Source organism: Primulina eburnea, chromosome 11, assembly GCF_022965805.1.
Source record: "Primulina eburnea isolate SZY01 chromosome 11, ASM2296580v1, whole genome shotgun sequence".
Taxonomy (NCBI): Eukaryota; Viridiplantae; Streptophyta; class Magnoliopsida; order Lamiales; family Gesneriaceae; genus Primulina; species Primulina eburnea.
In genome coordinates, this window is record NC_133111.1 from 2,956,401 (window position 1) to 2,978,721 (window position 22,321).

The 22,321-nt window shown below is 36.1% G+C and overlaps 6 protein-coding genes across 10 annotated transcripts; 2 read left to right on the forward strand and 4 right to left on the reverse strand.

Moving 5' to 3' along the window:
- Window positions 1-1,129, forward strand: LOC140805260 (zinc finger BED domain-containing protein RICESLEEPER 2-like). 2 transcript variants are annotated; one of them, XM_073161514.1, is made up of 3 exons: window positions 1-675; window positions 776-826; window positions 917-1,129. In XM_073161514.1, exons 1-2 carry the CDS (start codon window positions 3-5, stop codon window positions 817-819), a joined length of 717 nt encoding a protein of 238 aa, XP_073017615.1. In that variant the 5' UTR covers window positions 1-2; the 3' UTR covers window positions 820-826; window positions 917-1,129. The 2 variants fall into 2 exon arrangements, with proteins under 2 accessions (XP_073017615.1, XP_073017614.1); XM_073161513.1 differs by having other exon boundaries at window positions 776-1,129.
- Window positions 1,130-2,420: 1,291 nt separating this feature from the next.
- Window positions 2,421-6,996, forward strand: LOC140804698 (metacaspase-1-like). Its single transcript, XM_073160792.1, has 5 exons — window positions 2,421-2,943; window positions 5,508-5,838; window positions 6,300-6,420; window positions 6,508-6,720; window positions 6,804-6,996. Exons 1-5 carry the CDS (start codon window positions 2,577-2,579, stop codon window positions 6,861-6,863), a joined length of 1,092 nt encoding a protein of 363 aa, XP_073016893.1. The 5' UTR covers window positions 2,421-2,576; the 3' UTR covers window positions 6,864-6,996.
- Window positions 6,997-7,232: 236 nt separating this feature from the next.
- On the reverse strand, window positions 7,233-12,808 carry LOC140804699 (uncharacterized). Its single transcript, XM_073160793.1, has 3 exons — window positions 12,328-12,808; window positions 7,475-7,820; window positions 7,233-7,368 (listed from the first exon to the last, which is right to left on the reverse strand). The coding sequence occupies exons 1-3, from the start codon at window positions 12,546-12,548 to the stop codon at window positions 7,255-7,257; spliced, it is 681 nt and encodes a 226-aa protein (XP_073016894.1). The 5' UTR covers window positions 12,549-12,808; the 3' UTR covers window positions 7,233-7,254.
- A 467-nt stretch (window positions 12,809-13,275) lies between these two features.
- Window positions 13,276-14,664, reverse strand: LOC140804624 (BOI-related E3 ubiquitin-protein ligase 1-like). The gene is made up of 3 exons (XM_073160696.1): window positions 14,423-14,664; window positions 14,013-14,341; window positions 13,276-13,905 (listed from the first exon to the last, which is right to left on the reverse strand). The coding sequence occupies exons 1-3, from the start codon at window positions 14,439-14,441 to the stop codon at window positions 13,417-13,419; spliced, it is 837 nt and encodes a 278-aa protein (XP_073016797.1). The 5' UTR covers window positions 14,442-14,664; the 3' UTR covers window positions 13,276-13,416.
- A 359-nt stretch (window positions 14,665-15,023) lies between these two features.
- LOC140804622 (cell division cycle 20.2, cofactor of APC complex-like) lies at window positions 15,024-18,197 on the reverse strand. Of its 2 annotated transcripts, none has more exons than XM_073160691.1 (8): window positions 17,753-18,197; window positions 17,556-17,657; window positions 16,952-17,134; window positions 16,422-16,691; window positions 16,239-16,341; window positions 15,832-16,148; window positions 15,520-15,678; window positions 15,024-15,423 (listed from the first exon to the last, which is right to left on the reverse strand). In XM_073160691.1, exons 1-8 carry the CDS (start codon window positions 17,837-17,839, stop codon window positions 15,280-15,282), a joined length of 1,365 nt encoding a protein of 454 aa, XP_073016792.1. In that variant the 5' UTR covers window positions 17,840-18,197; the 3' UTR covers window positions 15,024-15,279. The 2 variants fall into 2 exon arrangements, with proteins under 2 accessions (XP_073016792.1, XP_073016793.1); XM_073160692.1 differs by having other exon boundaries at window positions 15,025-15,423; window positions 17,556-17,672.
- Window positions 18,198-18,490: 293 nt separating this feature from the next.
- Window positions 18,491-21,231, reverse strand: LOC140804623 (translocase of chloroplast 34-like). Of its 3 annotated transcripts, none has more exons than XM_073160693.1 (8): window positions 21,078-21,231; window positions 20,646-20,749; window positions 20,148-20,255; window positions 19,917-20,041; window positions 19,555-19,831; window positions 19,138-19,206; window positions 18,896-19,057; window positions 18,491-18,664 (listed from the first exon to the last, which is right to left on the reverse strand). In XM_073160693.1, the coding sequence occupies exons 2-8, from the start codon at window positions 20,742-20,744 to the stop codon at window positions 18,587-18,589; spliced, it is 918 nt and encodes a 305-aa protein (XP_073016794.1). In that variant the 5' UTR covers window positions 20,745-20,749; window positions 21,078-21,231; the 3' UTR covers window positions 18,491-18,586. The 3 variants fall into 3 exon arrangements, with proteins under 3 accessions (XP_073016794.1, XP_073016795.1, XP_073016796.1); XM_073160694.1 differs by lacking the exon at window positions 21,078-21,231 and adding an exon at window positions 20,982-21,068; XM_073160695.1 differs by lacking the exon at window positions 21,078-21,231 and adding an exon at window positions 20,954-20,977.
- Between the last annotated feature and the right edge of the window lie 1,090 nt (window positions 21,232-22,321).

Consider the following 22,321-nt stretch of genomic DNA (forward strand, 5'->3'; position numbering starts at 1 on the left):
GAATGAGGAAGAAATTTGACAAGTATTGGGGAGAACCTGAGAAGGTGAATAAGTTGCTTTATATTGCGGTGGTGCTTGATCCAAGGCATAAATTGGATTTCGTTGAATTTATGTTGGCTGAATTGTATGGAAATGAAAAGGGTGCAAGAGTAGCAAAGATGGTAAAGGACATGTTGCTTGCTTTGTTCAAAAATTACAAGGAGAAGATTGAGCCTAAAGGTGATATCTTGAAAGAGTCATCTACTCAAGAATCAGGTGACATGGAGCCAAAAAATGTGAGTCAAATGGATTTGAGAAGACAATCAATCCTTGCAAAATACAAGAGGCAAAAAGCTCAACTTCATGGTGATGGCAGCATGTTGGAACTAGACAAGTATCTTAATGAAATGGTTGAGGAATATTGTGAAACTTTTGACATTTTGGCATGGTGGAAGCAAAACCATCATAGATTTCCTATACTTGCTCAAATTGCACGTGATGTGTTAGCCATCCCAATATCAACAGTTGCTTCAGAATCCGCTTTTAGCACCGGTGGTCGGATACTTGATTGTTTTAGGAGTTCATTGACTCCTAAGGTAGTAGAAAGCCTTATTTGTACTGAAGATTGGCTTCGTTTACGTCCAAACCCAATCAATGTTGAAAAAATTTTAAAAGATGTACAAAAACTTGATATCGGTTAGTTATTTCTTTTAAAATAACATATTATTTTTTTCTTTCTCATTCTAAAATGTGTATTTAGTGACTTATTTAACTTGTATCTCATTTTTTTCTCCAGAATTCTTGAAAATTACATTGGATTCGTCGTCGTCGACCACATAAAGGGATGGTAAATTACATTAATTATCAATGATATGTTGTGAATGTTTTATCTAACTTGGAAGTGTACTTACTTACTTGTTCAGCTTCATTCTAGCAGATTGGTTGGTTCTGGTTTTGAGAGGAACGAGGATTGCTCCATCTGTTGGCTGTAACAATGGAGATTCTAAAAGCTTCTGGTTCTGCTAAATCTCATTCAGCTCATCTCATTTGATCTTGAGATGATGTGGTTATTTTATCTCTTTCTGTTTTGTGAATTGTATTTTGATTCAAAATGTTTCCTAGCTGGTTCCTACCAGCAGATTGTTGATTGTTGCTTTGTGTAAATATGTTTAAAAAGTTTTTTGTAAATATTTTATCTCTTCAGTTGTAATTTTGTGTAAATATGTTTAAAAAGTTTATTTAATAAAAATATCGGTTATTTCGGTTGAAAACCGAAATAACCGAATTTTTATCGGTTCGGAGTTTTCTTTTCAAAATTCGGTCGGTTCGGTTTTCAAAAAAAAATCGGTCGGTTCGGTTTTAGAAAAGTTCGGTTCGGTCGGTTCGGTTCTGACCGATTGCACACCCCTAGCCCCGCCCACCCAGGCAAAAGTCCTTTCTATTTTTAATTTTTTATATTGAAATTTTAGTTTAAACTTGTATTTAGTGTGTACACAGTTCATGTGGTTGATCTTTCTCTCGATTCTGAACAAGTACATAAACAACAAGTCGATGTAAGTATGTTCTTTTCTCCGTAAGACAAAATTGCCCATATGAAGTTCTATACATTACATGCAATCTTTCCTAAGATACAAGGAATTCAAGCAACGAAGAAATGCAACGAAATTCACCGAGACACAGCCTATCAATGTCTTCCTCCTTCTAAAAATTTCTGGTACCTCTTGAGACCCAAACTCTTAGCTCAACTTGGAGCTTATAAGGGAGACCAAGCTTGTCTAATTTTTTCAATGTGGGACAACTCCCACTCCCTTTTTTATTCACCACTCTTCATTCTTCATTTATTTAACGGTTCCAATGAATAAATAAATACAAAAGACAGAAAAATTAAACCTTTTATATAGTTCATATAGCTCAAGTAGTAAAAGAAAGATAGAGCCCGATAAAATTAAGATTTTAGCCCTAAAAATCTAATTATTATGAAGTTAATTGACATTTATTATTTTGATTTTTTATATAAAAAAACAGACTCGGTATTATTGAATTTCTGACTCCGTCATTACATATAATTATTATGATATATTTGTAAATCTAGATAATTTTCGGTGAATATAAACATATCAATCTTATACATCTATGTGCATAATTGGATGAGTGAGTCTAATGTGAGATCGTCTCACGGATTATAATTCGTGAGATGGGTCAACCCTACCCATATTCACTTTAAAAAGTAATACTCTTAGCATAAAAAGTAATATTTTTTCATGAGTGACCCAAATAAGAGATCCGTCTCACAAATACGACCCGTGAGACAACCTCACATGAGTTTTTGTCATATTGAATACTCTATAACTGAGAGTAAATGAGTGAGACTTATGAATTAAACATTTACATTAAATTTATAACAATCGCAAAATTAATAAATAAAACAAAAGAGATATTACCAAAGGCGTAGCCAATAAGAAAAACTCCCGTTCTCATATTTTCCACCAACTCCATTTCCTTGATCCTTCTCCTCAATTTTGACTCCACTTTTCTCCGACGCTGATCACAGTCGCCCCACGTTAGCAATACTCTTGCTGAATCTTGATCGCCCAAAAATGTTGATGTTAGTAGATTGTTCCAACTGCCGAACGCCACTCCAGCTGCCGCCAGGCGCCGCCACCATCCGCTGTGCCGTGTGCAAGTCCATCACCCGTGTCGGCGATCCTCGTACAAATCCACCTGCTCCGCCTTCTTATCGTCCCACGCACTCCTCTGTCAACGGATCATACAATGGCCCCTACGCGCCACGGCCTGGTCCTTCTTCCACCGCTGATCACCTTCAGAAGAAGGCGGTGATCGTGGGGATCTCGTATAGATACTCGAGGCACGAGTTGAAGGGAACCATTAATGATGCTAAATGCATGAAATACTTGCTGATTAACAGGTTCAAGTTCCCAGAATCCTCCATTCTCATGCTCACTGGTAAATATTTTGTTTTCTAGCTTGATTATTCGTTTGTTTTGAATTTTGAAATTTGGGTCCTATGAACAATTACAGTATCTTTTCTTTCAAATAAAAAAATTACAATATCTTTATATTCATCTTTTTTTAGAAAAATATATATAATTACAATATATTTAGTAACGTTTTGGTGAAACATAATGTACGGTATGGCTACTTAATTTTATTTGGCAAAAATTTGTGAGAGACAGTCTCACGAGTCGTATTTATGAGACGGATCTCTTATTTGAGTCATTCATGAAAAAATATTACTTTTTATGCTAAGAGTATTACTTTTTATTATGAATATGAGTATGCTTGACCCGTCTCACATATTAAGATCTTTGAGACAGTCTCACATGAGACCCACTGATTTTATTTAGCTCTCCAGTGTTTTTAAATATGTTTCACTTCAACTTATATTTGTAGCATACATTTAAAGTCCATAAACTTTGGAGAATAAGCTAATAAAGGATAATCAGTGAATAGGGGGGGAAATTATTCTTCTCCTATACTTGCAAATAGCTTAAAATTTCACATTAACTCATGTAAGACGATTTCATGATGAATATTTTAATTTTCATTTTATTCTGTTGTAATTTTATTGTTTTTTGGATGCGAGACAAACATGAAACACTATTTTGAAAAAAGAATTAAAATTTCGAAATATTAAAAGAGACAAGACTGTATTATAAGTTTGATAGCATAGATATATCCTAAATTGCAATTTTCCCTGTTCTTAAAGATGACAAAGAAAACAGTCAATAAATCAAATTAGATGCAAAGCATGCACATGTAATGCATAGTTTTGAAGACTCGAATCTTTTGAAATTTTAAAAGATTTTACAACGGTTTTTATAATGTGAGATGTAAGTAATTTGATGACTTTTAATTATTTTCGTAGAATTTAAAAGTTTAGATATATTTAATCAAAACTTTTTTATATAATCTATAAAAATTTAATAGTATTCGAAATAGATTTTTGTAGAGTTTTAAAAATCAAGTAGTATGCGACTTCGACTTTTAATTTTTTTACAAAAATCTAGAGGTATTCAAAATGTCAATACACTTTTAATAATTTTATATAATTCATTAATATATAAATATTAAAACTTGGCAAAAACTTGTGTGAGACGGGCTCATGGGTAGTATTTGTGAGACGGATATCTTATTTGGTTCACCCATGAAAAAGTATTACTTTTTATGCTAAGAGTATTACTTTTTATTGTGAATATGAGTAGGGTTGACCCGTCTCATAGATTATGATCCGTGAGACGGTCTCACATTAGACACACTCTTAAAACTTAGAGTGACTCAATACAAAAATTCTGATGAATTTTTTTCTCTTTCCTTCTCTCCTCTCCATCTCAGTCATCTTAAAAAAATATTTTCATCTTCATATATTTTTAATTTTTTGTCAATAAAATTGAAAGTAATGATAATTTTTTAATAAATATAATTTAAAGCAAAAATTTGTGTGAAACAGTCTCACGGATCGTATTTTGTGATATGAATCTCTTATTTGGATCATCCATGAAAAACTATTACTCTTTATGTTAAGAGTATTATTTTTTATTGTGAATATTGGTATGTTGACCCGTCTCACAGATAAAGATTCGTGAGACCGTCTCACAAGAGACTAATTTAAATTCTTTATTAATTTTTTTTATAAAAGGATTTTTTTTAATTCTTTGCTAGTATTTTCAGTTAGTAGCTAATATATTTTTATCCAAAAATCATATTTACTTAATAATAAATATTGTTTAAATTATTTTTACATTAGTATATCACGTAAAATAATAATTAATTCAAATAAATCAATGAAAAATAATATGATATAATTAAAGGTACAAATCCACGTATATAAGAAAACGTTTACAAAATATTATAAAATTTTTGCAAAAAGTCGACGATGGATTTCTATCTGGAAACCTGTAAGAATATATGTAACTCAATAAAAATATGTCAAATCCAAAATGTCATTAAAAACTATTAACATTCGATTGAATACACCAACTTAGTTTATATGTTTCATAGCCAAATAATACATGATTATCAAAATCTAAAAAGTGAAGCATATCTTTAAATTATTCTTTAGGTCCACAGATGGAACCGAAGGTTGAAATGTGCATCAGTTTTTGTCAAAACGACAGCTCGAAAAGATTCAAAAGGAATTAATGGGAGGATGCACATCAATTTTTTTAATAAACTCGCAAACAGTACATCAGAACTTTCAGAAATACAATAATATGAGAACTCGTAAAATAGAATGGCTTTCTTGGAATATGTTTGGATCCTGCAACATCTAAATGGTAGATACTCCAACGATTATATTACATCAGATGTGCCTCACAATTAAGACAGTATTCAATGCATTACATAGAAAGAATTAAGAATTTAGTGAGTCAGGTGATCGACTAATTCAATAACATTTGTGAAAGGTGGCATATTTTGGTTTAATTTGTAACAATCCTATGAAATGCCCTGTGTTTCTTAACATTTTTTATATCATCCAACCCCCTTAACACGTGCAAGTGTTGTTTCAGAAGAGGAAATTGATCCATACAAAATCCCAACAAAACACAACATTAGGATGGCTATGTTTTGGCTCGTGCAAGGTTGCCAGCCTGGGGACTCCCTAGTGTTTCATTACTCTGGCCATGGTTCACAAATGAGGAACTACACAGGAGATGAGGTCGACGGATTCGATGAAACACTATGTCCTTTGGATTTCGAGACATATGGAATGATTGTTGATGATGAGATCAATGCAACTATTGTTAGGCCACTTCCTTGTGGCGTTAAGCTTCACGCAATCATAGACTCGTGTCACAGTGGCACAATGCTAGATTTACCGTATCTTTGTAGAATGGACAGGTTTGTTACTTGGGGACATGATAGATTTAAGTTTATTCCTTTGGTGCTATGCCTAATTCTATACTGACTAGATACTTGGCACATATTTTCTTATGTGCAAGCACTATCTTGCTCATACCCCTCTAGTGAACCACTTCCAAAATATATCCGTACTCTCCCGAGGTTCATGACAGCATCTCCCTCTTAAATATTTTTATTGACTTGTATATTTTTATGATGACAACACCCCATCCCCCAAAACAATTAGGAGATCTGTAATTATATCATATACACTAACGAAAATATGAACCAAAACTCCGACTCTGCCACTATTTGAGAACCATGTGATACAAAACACTGAAACAGAAGATAACAGGTGACCTTCGTTACTGTATCTTAAGCCTAATATTAGGGGTGCTGACAAATTTACCACAAAAAAATTACGAACTTTCAAATGTTTATCCGTTTGTATGTGGATTCAGAACTGGGCGTTATGTATGGGAAGACCATCGTCCTCGTACAGGTACTTGGAAAGGCACTAGTGGAGGAGAAGTCATATCCTTTAGTGGTTGTGATGATGATCAAATCTCAGCAGATACATCTGTAAGCTCAGTCTCCTACGTTTCGATATTGAGTTAACTTCTTGGCTACATATGTATGACATTTAATACACAAAAAACTGCTGGACAGGCTCTATCCAAGGTGACTTCAACAGGTGCAATGACATTTTCATTTATCCAAGCAGTTGAACGAGGCCAAGTAAGTAATCCTACATACGGAAGTATTTTAAATGCAATGAGGTCTACCATTCGAAATGCGGATGACGAAATAGGAGGGGGTGTGGTTACAACACTTCTTACAATGCTTTTGACTGGGGGAAGTGCTGGCATTGGAAAAAGACAGGTATGCAATTTTGTCAGGACTTTGTTATCTTTTAAAATGACAAATATCAACTTGTTCTACATGGCTTTTTCTCCTGGTTGCAGGAGCCACAGCTTAGTGCTAATGAACCATTCGATGTTTATGCTAAGCCATTTTCTCTATAAGATGTAAGATTAGGAGTTCATTTCTGCTGCAACCAACGAGTGACACAGCAAAAGTTCTAGGCTCTCGGTCTTCTTTTTCGCTGTTGATAAATTAAAATACCTGGTTTCCAAGTAATATTATTTTCTTTGTACATATATATATAATATTATAGATTATGCAAATAAAAACCTGTATAATAAGCTAAGATGCAAATGTTTTCGACTTCGTTTTCTAGACCAGCACATCACCCATTTTGTAAACCAATCCTACCAAATTACTCTCAAGTATTCCAGAGAACTGTTCTAAGGTAAATTTTTCTTTTTTTCCTTTTTTCTTCATAAGGTGAGACAACAAACATAGAATAATAAACAATTTTGCTACGTTTCTAACACACTTGAAGTTTTTACCAGCTTACTTCTCGTCTTCAAGTAATTCAGACCCGGTTTCTTCTTGTACATCGTTCTTTAACAGCAAACACTGTCTCATGTATCTTGCACTGTCCTTCGAAGCCAAGTTCTCATATTCCTGTCACCATAACATCACCAGTTGAGTATCCAATAATCATTCACCTAAAATAATCAAATACTTTTATTTAAGTTCCAATGATTTCGTGAAAAGAAAACATGCGTACCTTCTTCATGTCATTAGGGAGTTCACACCATTTCTTACTCAACCTCTTGCTCGTTTCCTCGAAGGAAGAACACTTAACCCCGCCCCAATTTGTCATAACAAAAAAGGCATAAGAATTGCATGGCCTCAAGGGAAAACTCCGCTTTCTAAGCATTCTCTCAAACGCATTATGTCCTTTCCCAGTTTCCATCTTCGTTTTCTTCCCCGAACTGGGCCTACCCTGAAAAACACCGCAACTGCCACTGGCATTATACTTCACCGGAGACAAAACCCCACTCCTCAACCTGGTCACAATGTCATCTCTCCTCCTCATCCAAGATTCTTCGTTCAATTCATTCTCACCCACGCTCATTGACCTGGTATGATACAGTATAAATAGCGGAGTCACAAAATTTTCTATTTCTCCTGCCTGCATGATCTTTTGTTTCTTTGGAAACTGAATTCTGATAGAGATCACAACGTCTCAATTACTATCGATCTCACGCTTTCGCACACTTGCCTCTCCGGCAAGATGGTGAAGGGTGGAAGGAGAAGTTCCATTAATCGCACCTTTGCAGAGGACTCGAGCAACCCGTACTTCTTGCAGAATGGTGATCATCCAGGTCTTACTCTTGTATCACACCAGCTTTCTGGTTCGAATTACAACACCTGGAGTAGATCTATGGCCATGGCATTGACTGCTAAAAACAAGTTAGGTTTTGTGGATGGTGCTATATCTCGTCCTCCAATTGATGATCTGTTATACGGTGCTTGGAATCGATGTAACAGTATGGTCACCTCCTGGATTTTAAATGCTGTTATTCGTGAAATTGCCGATAGCCTAATGTACATGTCAACTTGCCATGAGGTGTGGATCGATCTACGCGATCGATTTCAGCAGAGCAATGCTCCAAGGATTTATCAAATTAAGAAGTTACTTAGTGCTCTTAATCAAGGATCTTTGAGTGTCAGCTCTTATTATACGAAATTGCGAACACTTTGGGATGAGTTGAAAGATTATCAGCCTGCTTCAGTCTGCCATTGTGGATCGATGAGAGATTGGGTGAATTATCACAATCAGGAGTGTGTTATGCAATTTCTAATGGGGCTAAATGAGTCCTATGCGCCAGTTCGTGCACAGATATTGTTGGTTGATCCTCTTCCTGTCATTGCTAAAGTGTTTTCCCTCGTGGTCCAAGAGGAGAGACAAAGGTCCATAAACACTGGAACTGTCAAGTCAGACATTGAAACCTCCTTTGTACCAAGTGCATTTGTTGCAGTGAATAATGCCAAGAAATTTCCGAACTACAAAGGCAAGAGTGATAAAGTGTGCTCTTATTGCAATTACACTAACCACACAGTTGATAAGTGTTACAAATTACACGGATTTCCTCCTGGTCATCCTAAGTTTGGGACAAAATCTTTCTTTGGGAAGACACAAGCACAAGCTTGCCATACATATGCTTCTCCAGAGCCTACTTCAAGTGTTTCGGTTGACTCGCTTACACATGGCCAATGTAATCAGCTTATTGAGTTTTTAAGCTCGAAAATTCAGACTATGAACAGCTCCACTTTGGAACAACAACAGCAAGAGCCATCTGTGTCCTGCTTCAATGGTATTTTTTCCTTCTTTAATTCTGTTCCTGCCATACAGCGTCTGGATTGGGTAATAGACACGGGAGCCACACATCACATATGTTGCTCTATGTCTCTTTTTACCACAATTCAGCAAATAAGTTCCAAAGTGACCCTCCCAAACAATTTTTCAATCAGTGTCACTCATGTTGGCTCGGTTCATTTAACCAGTCAACTTGTTCTCCATGATGTTTTATATGTGCCACAATTTAGATTCAATTTGCTTTCTATAACTTCTCTTACTAATTCCCTTTCATGTTCAGTTCGTTTCCTTTCTAATACCTGTGAAATCCAGGATATCAATCAATCCAAGATGATTGGGATGGGTAGACGTGTTGGAAACCTCTATGTACTGAACCAGCTCAGGAAAGTCTCATCTCCGGTCATTTGTAATTCTTCTGTTGATCTTTCACACTTGTGGCATTTTCGCATGGGCCATCCTTCTTATGCTAAGCTTTCTGTTTTGAATAAATGCTTAGGTTCTACCTTTGTAAAAGAACATCATATGCCTTGTGCTATTTGTCCTTTATCCAAGCAAAAGTGTTTGCCATTTGTCTCTCAACATAATGTGTGTAATGCATCTTTTGAACTTATGCACATTGACATTTGGGGTCCCTTTGGTTCTGTTTCAGTTGAGGGTTATAGATATTTCTTGACTATCGTAGATGATCACTCTCGTTTTACTTGGGCATATATGTTAAAAGCTAAGAGTGATGTTCAACACATTTTTCCAGCATTTTATCAAATGGTACACACTCAATTTAGTGTCAAGATTAAGGGAGTTCGGAGTGATAATGCTCCAGAACTCAACTTTACAAATTTTTTCCTTCAAAAGGGGATCGTTCATTTTCACTCTTGTGTTGAAAGGCCACAACAAAATTCTGTTGTTGAGCGTAAACATCAACACATTCTAAATGTGGCTCGTGCCCTTCTTTTCCAATCCAACATTCCACTAGTCTACTGGCCTGATTGCATCCTTACTTCTGTCTATTTAATTAACCGAACTCCCTCAGTTCTGTTATCCAATAAGTCTCCTTTTGAGTTGTTGCACCGCAAACAACCTTCTTATTCGCATTTGAAAGTCTTTGGTTGTTTGTGTTTTGCTTCCACACTCATCTCTGTTCGAGATAAATTTTCATCTCGTGCCATTAAATCTGTGTTTATGGGATATCCACCAGGTTACAAAGGTTACAAATTGTTGAATGTGGAAACCAATGAAATATTCATTTCACGAGATGTAATCTTTCATGAACTTGTTTTTCCTTTCAAAGATGATTCTTCCTCTCATTCCTCTTCGGATATTTTTTCTGATCATGTCATTCCAACCACTGTTTTACTCAGTCCCAATCCCTTGCAAAAACATACTAGATCCAATCGAAACATTCGTGCTCCACCTCACCTTCGTGACTACCATTGTTTTGCCACTACCTCCCCTCTTCCTTGTACAACAAACCATCCTCTGTCTACATATCTTTCTTCTCGTAGACTTTCGCCTTCTTATTCTGCTTTTGTCAACAACATATCTTCTGTCATTGAACCCGAATACTATTCTCAAGCTGTTGTTATTCCTCAATGGAGACAAGCAATGGCTGATGAACTTCATGCTTTGGAAGCCAATAACACTTGGTCTGTTGTCTCTCTGCCACATGGTAAGTCTACAATTGGCTGCCGTTGGGTCTACAAGGCCAAGTTTTCAGCTGATGGTTCCTTCCAGCGTTATAAGGCACGTTTAGTTGCCAAAGGTTACACACAACAGGAAGGCGTTGACTATCTTGAAACTTTCTCGCCGGTGGCTAAACTTGTTACTGTAAAAGTTTTGTTGGCTTTGGCTGCTGCCCAAGGTTGGTTTCTCATTCAACTTGATGTCAATAATGCCTTTCTTCATGGTGATTTATTAGAGGAGGTTTATATGTCTTTGCCTCAAGGGTATTGCAGCAAGGGGGAGAATCTGCCACCACATGCTGTTTGTAAACTTAACAAATCCATATATGGTTTAAAACAAGCCTCTCGCCAATGGTTTGCAAAATTTTCTGCTGCACTACTGGACATGGGCTTCTCTCAATCCCATGCCGATAATTCTTTATTTCTGCGGACAAGAGGACATATTTTTGTTGCTCTATTAGTCTATGTTGATGATATTGTGATTGCCACCAACTGTGAAAAGGAGGCTAGTGACTTAAAGATACGCCTTGACAGCAAATTTCGGTTGAAAGATTTGGGAGAGCTGAAATACTTCTTGGGAATAGAAGTTGCTAGATCACAATCTGGTATTTCGATCTGTCAACGAAATTACGCTTTAAAATTACTCACAGAGGCTGGTCTTCTTGGTTGCAAACCAAGGTCCACACCTATGGATGCAAACACTAAACTATCTCTTGATGATGGGGATTCGGTTTCTGATCCTACTGCATATAGAAGATTAATTGGACAATTGATATATCTCACGATTACACGTCCTGACTTGACTTATGTTGTGAACAAACTAAGTCAATTCGTTTCAAAACCACACACATCCCATATGGAAGCAGCCTTGAATGTTTTGAGATATATAAAAGGAACCATTGGACAAGGATTGATCTATAAGAGTGCTTCTGATTTGAAACTTAAGTTCTTCTCGGACGCGGACTGGGGTTCTTGTCTAGACACACGAAGGTCAGTCACTGGTTTTTGTGTATTTCTTGGTGAGTCTATGGTGTCTTGGAAATCAAAGAAGCAACAAACAGTTTCGAGGTCCTCTGCTGAAGCCGAGTACAGGGCTATGGCAGCGGCTACCTGTGAGGTTATGTGGATTAGGACATTACTTAAAGATTTGAGAGTTGAGGATAATGAACCAGCTGTGTTGTTTTGTGATAGCCAAGCTGCTATACACATTGGCTCCAATCCAGTTTTTCACGAACGCACTAAACACATAGATATTGATTGTCACATCGTGCGTGAACAAGTGCAAGCAAGGGCCATCAAGTTGATGCATGTCTCTTCAAAATCACAACTAGCTGATTTGTACACAAAGCCATTGTTTTACTCACGTTTTAAGGAACTTCTCATCAAGATGGGAGTGCACAATATTCACTCACATCTGGAGGGGGAGTATTAGAAATAGTCATTGACTTGGATATTGACTTTACTCCTTGTATAAATAGCTAGGAGTTTGTTAACATTCATTTTAATTTTCCTTCCCTGTATTTTCTTAACTCAGAGCTTCAGCTCTGCATCAATGGAATTCTTTTGTTTCACTAATACGCTACGATCTTGAGTTTCATGACCTGAAGTAGGATATGCAGAAGACAAAGAATCAGCGGAATCACAAAAGGTGCCCATTTCTTGGACATTTGCATCAGAAAAGCTGCCGGGACCGCCATGATTCTGTTCCCTTCTTTGGATACTGAACTGTAGAGAGAATTCCAACTCTCCGGTGTCTCCTTCCACGCGCACAGTATCACCGGCAAGAAAACCGGATACATGGAGAGGAATTGAAGGAGAAGTTGACGAAATTGGCTGGAAATCCGTGACTTGATTAACGTAATCGTCGGCCATTAATTCAGATTTGGTTAGAAGAGAGGAAAAGATGCAGTAATTCACAGTTTTCCTCAACAGAATATAATAACAGATACAGCCGCGACTGATCATTTTCCTCTGCGAAGCGTTGCCTTTTTCAGTTACAAGGATTATTATTTCTCATACGTAGACGAGACTCGTAATCACTGCATCTGTCTGCATGTGTATATTAATTTTTTATAATATAACAAAAAGCTCAATTATGCATGAAAGATTATATATATTTAGCGTATATCTTTTGTGAGCCGGTCTCATGGATTGTATTTTGTGATATAGATCTCTTATTTGTGTCATCCATGAAAAAGTATTACTTTTAATGCTAAGAATTTTATTGTTAATATCTGTAGGGTTGACTAGTCTCACTGATGAGATTGTGAGACCGTCTCACAAGAGACCTATATCATGATGAAATTGACACTTGTTATTTTTTCATGTTTTGAAAAATCGACGAATTAACAAGTAGTATACAAATTACATTGATAAGATAAACTACACTGAATAAATCATGTACAATATATTCAACTAAGAAAACAAGAAATCAGAGAATTGGAACACAAGATCTCTTGACAAGTATTCACACATTTTACCTACTAAGCAGTCATTTAAGGCAAACTTGTCTTTTGATTACTCTGATTATGGAAAGGGTACATTTTCTTTAATGTAAAAAGATTTTAATATGAAAACTTAAACTAAAGATTTATATATTTCCTGGCTAAACCCTTGTCTGAAGAAGATTTACGAAAATTTCTTGAACTCTAGGTAGCTTCTGCCCCGTTAAGATGGGAGACGCACTTCCACACTCGTTCTCTTAACCGAGCCGCAAACAGGGCATTCCTTAACGGCGGAGTCGCACTGCACACAGACACAAACATGGCGGCAAGGCCACATCATCACCATGGCCACCCGCTCTTCACAGACTTTGCACTCGAGTTTAACGGGTCGAACTCTGTCCGGGTCAGTAAACGACGATTCCGCATCGTCTTGCGGCGTTTCTGCATACCGCCGAGTATCCACTGCATCCCGCAGGCGGGACTGTAAAGATTTCGTCACTTGCTCCAAGAACTCCACCCTGTCGTGTACCTTCTCCATTTCCGCCTTGTAGTGTGCCGCCATCTCTTTCAATTCCGCGTTTTTGCTCATATTTTCTTGCAGTTCCATTTCTCTTTCTCTCAGTTTCTTGGTTGCTCTCTCCTCGGCTGCGTTATGGGTGATGCGGTGGTGCTCCGACAGAATTCCTCCCAATGCATACCTTAGATTCACTTCCTATTTACATATAACAAAATCCTCATGCATTCTTACATTAACCATTAAAAAGATCACGTTAGCAGAAAAACTATCATTCCATTAAAGTATACGCGAAAGGTGATTACATGGGCTGTGATTATTTGATCAATTTGATTATCGTTTCGCCATTTCATAACATCTACGGAGAGCCGCGGGTACTTCTCAGCAATGGAGTGCAGTGGCTGAGACGGAGTGAAGGGTATGTAAGCACCTCGGGAAGTAGAAGAAAAGGGTTTGAAAGGCGCTGCGGTGTTGAGGATTTGATGAACTCGTGACTGTTGGCCGCCATTAACAGGAATATCAGGAGAAGAGAAGTGCTGCTGACCTTCCAGATTGAAGAGGTTAATCTGTTGCTGTGGTTTGAATGGTTCTTCTGCAACTTCCTTCATTTTTCTCTTGCGTGAATCCTTTGGCACTGCAAGAATCGTAAAGGGTTGGAATAATAACCGCTTAAAAAACAAGAAATTTAACTTCAGATAGATAGAGAGAGAGGCACCTCCATTTTTAAGGATCATTGCAGAGTAACGGACCTGAAACGGTGGCGGAGGTTGGGGCGGTGGAGGAGTTTTATAAAGAGTGAAACGGTGGCACAATCCAAATTAATTAATACATCTATATTAACAGACGCAACTTTTCATCAAATCCCTTCGGAAATTAAAATGGGGTGGTTTCAGTTAATGCTTCACTGCAAACCCCTTCAGAGTAAAAGAACGTATTTTTCTTCGTTATATTATATTAATCAATGTATTTAATTTACAATTTATTTTAATTTTAAAATATTAAAAGTTAGGATAATATATCTTAAAATTAAAAGTTAGGATAATATATCATTTAAGGAAATAAGAGATTAGTGTTATAAAAAATATAATAATATATTATGAAATAGCATCTTAGTAAAGAAAAAAAATTCAAAGATGGTTATAAAATAAATTGTGGATTCTTACTATTTTAACTAAAATTATATTAACTCAAGATTTGTATACCGCGTGTACTCGTCGTTGAAATGGGTATACCATGTTTCTCTTCGGAACAAAAGCAGATGACCAAATTTATATTCAGGGAATATTGATTTGCAATAATATTTTGTTGCATTTAGATTAAAAGATTTGAATTCGAGCAGCACTCAGAGCACTTTGGACATCAACCCCAAGTTGGGCTTCGGCTTTCTCAAACTTTTGTTGGAATTCAGCGAGTCCTTTCTGAACCAAGTGCTTTCATTTCTAAGAAAACAATTAGATGAGTTTTGAACCCAAAATATTCAAGAAACTTTTGAAATGACTAAAGAAAGGCCGTTCACATGAAGTTGAAAAACTAAATAACTGCAAAAAAGTTTTACTTTCTTTCCATTTCAGATCATCTCATGGGTGATGTTTTGAAAGACAATAGACTTTCCAAATATGAAACGTTCGAACTGGTATCTTGTGCAGGACCAAACACCTCCCAGAATCGTAGAGTTTCATCTGCTCCAGCTGAGACCACTGTCAGGCCATCCGGGCTCTGTACAAAATGAATTAAACGAAAAACGAATGTTACTGCATTTGAATCGGTTCCATTTTTTGCGATTCTTGAGTTACGTGACGTGTAATATCAAACCTGGGAAAGATGAAGAACTCTAGATGCATGACTCAAGGATTGTCCGATTTTGGACATGGATGGATACTTCCATAAACATAATCGGTTCTGACATGCAGTTCCATAGCCGTGTCCACTCAGTATCTCTTTATGATGACTGTTCCATATCAGCTCACATATCTGTTCAAGTAACACCCACAAAACCAAGTTTTATTGAGTCATTGCCAAGTAGCAAGGATGCGAAAATGGAAATAATCGGAGATCAAATGTAAAACCACTAGTTAAAGATAGCTTAAAATCACCTCAGAGATAGTAAACAGTATTAAAACTTGCCTGTGCTTTAGTATCTATACTGCGAACACAGGCTCCTTTTTGCACATTCCACAACTTGAGTGTTCCGTCATCTGTGCCTCCTCCAGAAGCTAGTATATCGTCGTTATACGGGCACCAAGCAAGAGCCTTCACGGCAGCACAATGACTATTAAAGCGGTGAATGTAATGCATTGAGCTCATTTTACATGCATTCCATATATAAACAAGATTGTCATTGCCACCGCTTGCTAGAATATTTCCAGTGCTCGACCACTTCAAACCGCAAACTTCATGAGTGTGAACTTTCACGTTACATATCAAGCTGTTCTTCGCTCTTACTGTCAAACACGATAGCAAACTAAAATGTGATCAAAAGAACTAGGTTCATAACATCACTAGATATTATAACCAATCACAAACTTGAATACCGTCATGATTAATAATGGATCTATCACAGCTTCCCGATGTCAACATGTGACTGTTCCATGCGATACAGCCAATCCTTCTCTTGTGACCTTTAAGACATCTCACCTGAGAGAATATTAAGGAACTTCAATCCAAAACAAAATACACGTGGATCTGAAACCAAAGAACATGTATATAATTCTTACACGTTTAAATGTCTCTGCATCATAGAGCTCTATCACGGAGGACCTGTATCCTGCTGCTATAGTTTTGGCATCTTCAGACCAGGCAACACTAGCAAGATAGTCATCATCGCTGTTGGCCTCGGATACCAACGAAATTTTACTACTATCTGCATTCCACAGGTATAATTTTTTGTCCAAAGCAACAGCAAGAATGTTGGTTCTTCCCCAGTCCATGACACTGAGATAGTAATCATTCCTTATATTAGGTGCATCCAGAATACGGGATTCTTGCTGCACATCAGCATACACATGTAAGCTTGCGAATGCAAAATTAAATTAAAAAATTTGCACTTGTAAATACAGTATAATTACATAAAGATGATATCAAACAAAAATCCGTGATCTAAAACCAGAGAAGATATATCTAAAAAAAATCTCGAAAACTCAAGCTTGTGATTAATCAACTTGCACTTGTGCAGGAAAAGAAAGTGTAAATATGGGAAGTAAAAATTAACAGCAGAAATTTTAACCTCGGGCATGTCATTATGTACCTTAGGGAACTGTCGTAAGGGCTTATGATCTGAGATATCCTCACCACTACGTCTCATCTCATTAATCATATGGGGTGATTGTGATTTTCTACTCGCTACGGGGCTGCCCCTGAAAACCAACATCTGAAATGGCCTTCCTTCAACATCTAAAGTCAGATTTTCCAACTTCTTTTGATATGCAATCTGATTATATTCAAATGAGAGCAAGAACTAGTAGTCATTCATCCATCTGTTGAATCAATTGTGGTGCTATAGTATATCATCGTTTTTCGTTGATAATTTATTTAGAAACAAAAAAACGTGAACCCTTCTTATAATTTGCTTACATATCAAACCTACAAATTTCTCGCCTCCTCGATAAAATATTCTCACAAGTTCAAAAATCCTTGTTACCAGAAAATTTCTTCAGATGAACCATCTTTTCTAACGCAAAATCAAATATAAAGAAATTTTCATTTGCTTTCTCATCAAGTAATCTACTCGTTCTGCTCATCAACATGACCAAAAATAAAAATACCATCAAATACCCACAATATCAATTCAAGAAAACGAGAAGTCCTTATTTTATAACGAGTGATAAAAAAAAAAATTAAAAAAACTCAACTCTGAAGTTAGTCTCCTTGGGTCCTGCATTATTCCTGGTTGTCAATGCACCATGGGCTTGATCAAGATCCATCAGGCTCCTATTCGGTATAAATCTATCTCCCTAAAAACAACACAACTGTTATAAAAAGAAGTAATGAAAACATGAAATCGTTACGAATCCCTTGATTATTCAAGAAAAAATTTACGCAATCCCACCGGGAAATCGTACTCCACAGGACTATCGTGGAGTCGAGTAGGCGAGTACCAGTCGGATTGAAGTCTCCAGTCGTATTCATGATCCATCAGTTCAAAATTTCACAAACCCAGAAACTAAATCCAGCGCATGCACCAAAACATTTCGTTCATGCACCAGAACGTTTTGTTCATCAACTGTTAATGCGGTTCTTGAAGAGAATCACAGCATTTTTCTTCGACTTGCGAGAGTGTCCGAACTTCAATTCTCTACTGCTGCCTCGCGCCAAAAATATGGGTGGCCTTTCCCATATATGATGAAGACTGGCCTTGCCGTTAGGGTGATATTGAAACCGTTGGGTCATATAATTTGGGACGCGACCGATAAATAGGGAATTTTTTTATATTTAAAATTCATTTATTAGTATTTTAAATTAAATAATGTCGTCCCGAAAAAAATCTAATAATATTTGAACTTGGATACATAGACGTTGAGGTAAACAATTCCACAAAAAATTTCAAAACATGGCCAAGTGTTTTATTGAATTATATTATAATTTTATCATGCAAAAATACTATTATTTTGATAGTTCTCAACATATATAAAAGAGAAGGACTCGCCATATATTATGGTAAATGCACTGAATCAAGATACCCCGGAGCATAACCATCGTCTCGAAAACTAATCATCAGAACTAAATAATCAGCTTAAAAAAATCGAACTCAAATGTACGTCAAATGCAAATACAGCCGGAAATCACTGAAATAGATAACTAACAGGACACATCAAGATTCAAGGAAAAAAAGACAGAATGAAACTTGAGAGAAAGACGGGAGGGTGGCGAGTATGAATTTGTGCTACCCCCATGGAGATTTAGTCCCTCTGGATATATCCTTGCTGATCCACTTCTCAATTGTTTTGATGACAAAGAAGTACTGTTACAAGGAGAAAATGAGAATCAAGTATCACTCCAATAAGACATGGCTTTCTCTATTTGGCAAGATGGGATAGTATCAATGTTATTCAAATCTTCTGAACCAAATATGCAATTTATCTTGGGTCATGTACATCAATTAGAGATGCATTCCGTATAACAAATTTAACAATTGTTTGATATATGTCTCATTCGTGTGCTTATATAGAACAAGTGTTGGAACATCACTTACTTGGAATGCTACAATGACAGGGATGAATAGCTTTCCTCTATCATTCGCATTTGGTCCTTCAATCAGCTTCTGATCAACAAGGATACTCTTTTTTCCATTTAAGGTAATTTCGGTGATAGTACGAACCAAATTGGGTATCCAAGGAGAACCAGTTGGGAGGATCTACAACGCAGATGAACAATTTACGAGCGTTGGCAAAATAGCGAGACTTTAAACAGGAATTCTAAAGGAAACAAACCGACCTTCTCGTCGTACTCATTCTTGTTACATCTCCCACTATTCTCAACCAAAGCAACTGGAATGGCATAATTCTATTGAAAAAAGCAGCAAAGAACTAAAGTGAGATCACACCTGCAGACATCTCAATGTATTTCAAACTATTAAATGAATGAATTGCTAAATCTTGAATTGCTTTCATTTGATAATTAGTGAAAAAATATTGCATGAAATTTTAAAACGTTTCAGAACCCAATAGAGAAACATTTGACCCAAATAGTCCTCTGTCCTCCAGACACACTAACTATTCCATAGCACAGTATGTCTATCAGTTCGATTTCTTCAATTATTGTAATGAGGTTCACTTCAGGTAAATGATGGAAACAATTTTTCCTTTAAAAGAGAGAAAATGGAAGTATGATCAGCGTAAAATTTAAGCATACCTGAGCGTCTGTTTTACCGATCCTAGCTCCTTGCCGGATGCATTTCAAGAGAGACTCCGATCGTCTGGAAAAGAACTCCTCATAACTCAATAAGTCTGGAGGAGAGAGCTGAGCGTGTGTGAGGACAACCATTGATTTTTGCCATATATCTTTACCAAAACCATCAGCAATGGCTTTTACGATCTGTTTGTCCAAATTATCCACTCTATATGCATCCAAACGATCCACATAAAGCAGAACATCTATTGTCTTGTTCAAAAGAAACCTTCCCAGAAAGCTACAAACAAAGTTATCACATCAAACTCAGATATTATTGCAGAATCATAAACCTTCGTTAGCCACTGATATATGCTAATGAAAACCTTTTAATGGTCTCGAGCACTTGGTCGCTGACATATCCTCCCTCAACAAGCCCTGGGGTATCAATGATGTTCAGTGTAAATCCTGATCGTGATCGTGAAACAACCACGGGCCTAGGAGTTTCTGACTGAAACAAAATGGAATGAATGCTTTAAGGATTACATTATCCTGAGACCTTAAGTAATGAAAAAAAAAAAAGCAAACAAAAACCAGAGACAGAGAGCACTATATACCTGAAAAGCACTAACTGTGACAACTCGTTCCCCAATAATAGAGTTGACAGTCGAAGATTTTCCAACACCACCTTTCCCCATCACTAGGATTGTCAATGTATTGACATTCTACAGGAATAACAAACAGCGTTATTGCCAAGGATACACCTCATACATCAAGTACTTATAGATAAGACCATCTACATTTTCTGAGAGAAGTAAACAGAAACATACAAAAAAAACAGAGGACCCATTCTCCAGCTTTCAACCATTGTTCTTGATAGCTAACTTGGTGTCTTTTGAGAGTCGAGTCAAACAACTTTACAGAATTTTCATTCCAAATTTAAATATATTTCTATTAATTGGTCACCACTACTTGTTCTCATTTTGATTCATAGTCAACAATATCTTCGCGCTTTTCATGGGGAACAAACAGGTTGAACCAAACAATCTTAATCTTATTTACTGCCACAAATGGTACTCAAGAACATCCATCAAGCCATGAGAAAAAAGTGGAACCTGGTTCTTTAACTTTGACAACAAGTCAACCAATTTCTCCTGAGTTGCTGCAGGAAACTGCTGAATTGCAGTCCATTCTCTAACTAGCTGCACCGCCATCTCCACTGAAAACCAAGAAAAAGAACTTCCCGAATCAAAATTTGGTAGGAAAAAAAAAACTCCCAAGAGCACATAATCAAAAGGTAGCCAAGGACAAAAATAGTAAATCTTTTATGAATTTGAGACAAAACTAGCTTAAGAAACAACAAAAAAACCTTTTGAATTCATAACACATGATAAACTGAAAAAAGACCAAAGACAAAAGAAACATCGGAAAGGCGGAGTAAAAAATCTTACACAGTCAATTGACTCAATTACACAACAAAATCTCAGATGAAAAATAGGAAAATTCAAAGAAAAGGAAGATTTAAGATAACCCTATTGAGGGAATACCTTGTCTATCTTCGAATTCACGGTCGCACCAACTTTATATCGCTGTCTAATAATGAGCGTTCAGCCAACTTGGAAGCTGCAAAAATTTGTTTGAAAGGACTACTGCATGTTAAATTACTACAACATCCTTCCGAGTTAACCTTAATCACGGAATTGAATTTAGGAAAACAAGATCATCTAGACTATAGACCAACTAGCGATCTTAAATATAAAAATAATATTTTTTTATTAATCTAATAAAATTGGATATTGACATCACAAAATTAAGAGGTGAAACTTTAGTTTTTGTGAATCATTATACATTACTAATTAATTATTGGTTAAACATACATTTTTAAATTATTGAATTTTATGTTAACATCTATATTAAGAGTAGGTTTCTTTTGATACGGTCTCACGAGATTTTATATGTGAAATATGTCAACCCTACCGATATTCACAATAAAAAGTAATATTTTTGACATAAAAAGTAATATTTTTTCATTGATGATCCAAATAAGATGTATGTCTCTCAAAATACGACCCGTAAGACCGTCTCACACAAGTTTTTGCCCTATATTAATTTGATTCTTCATAAATCATTTTGCCTCAATTAAAAAATAAATAATCTAGTCTAAAAATAATGAAAACATGCTTAACACTAAATTATTGTAAATATTTAATTGTATAAATTTTACGAAAATGTTTTACTTTTCAAATTTATATTTACCATAATACAAAATAACGTGCAAATAATCAATTTAAATTATATTATATAATGTTATGATAATAATTTTGAAAACAAAATGAATTAATTATGTATTAGGGGATGTATGAAGGCGGCAAAATCATATTTAAACAAAAATTAAATATTAATAATGGGGCAAAAACTTGTATTAGGCAGTTTCACATATCATATTTTATGAGACAGATCTCTTATTTAAGTCATCCATAAAAAATATTATTTTTTATATTAAGAGTTTTACTTTTATTCTCCCTCGCTATGACTTTGATTCTTAGGCTGCGTTTGTTTAGAGGATAAAATAAATTAATGATTAGTAAGTAAATGATAAAGAAAATGATTGTAATAAGAATGTAATATATAGTGATATGTTTGGTATGATTTTTAAGTGTAGGATAATTTGAATTTTTTGATGAAAGGACAAAATTATCCTTTCTTTTTTTTTCTTCTTCCACTCCGTCGACGACGACGGTGACGTTCCGACAACGTCGGTGTGGCCAGCGGCGTCGACGGCTGCCGGCTG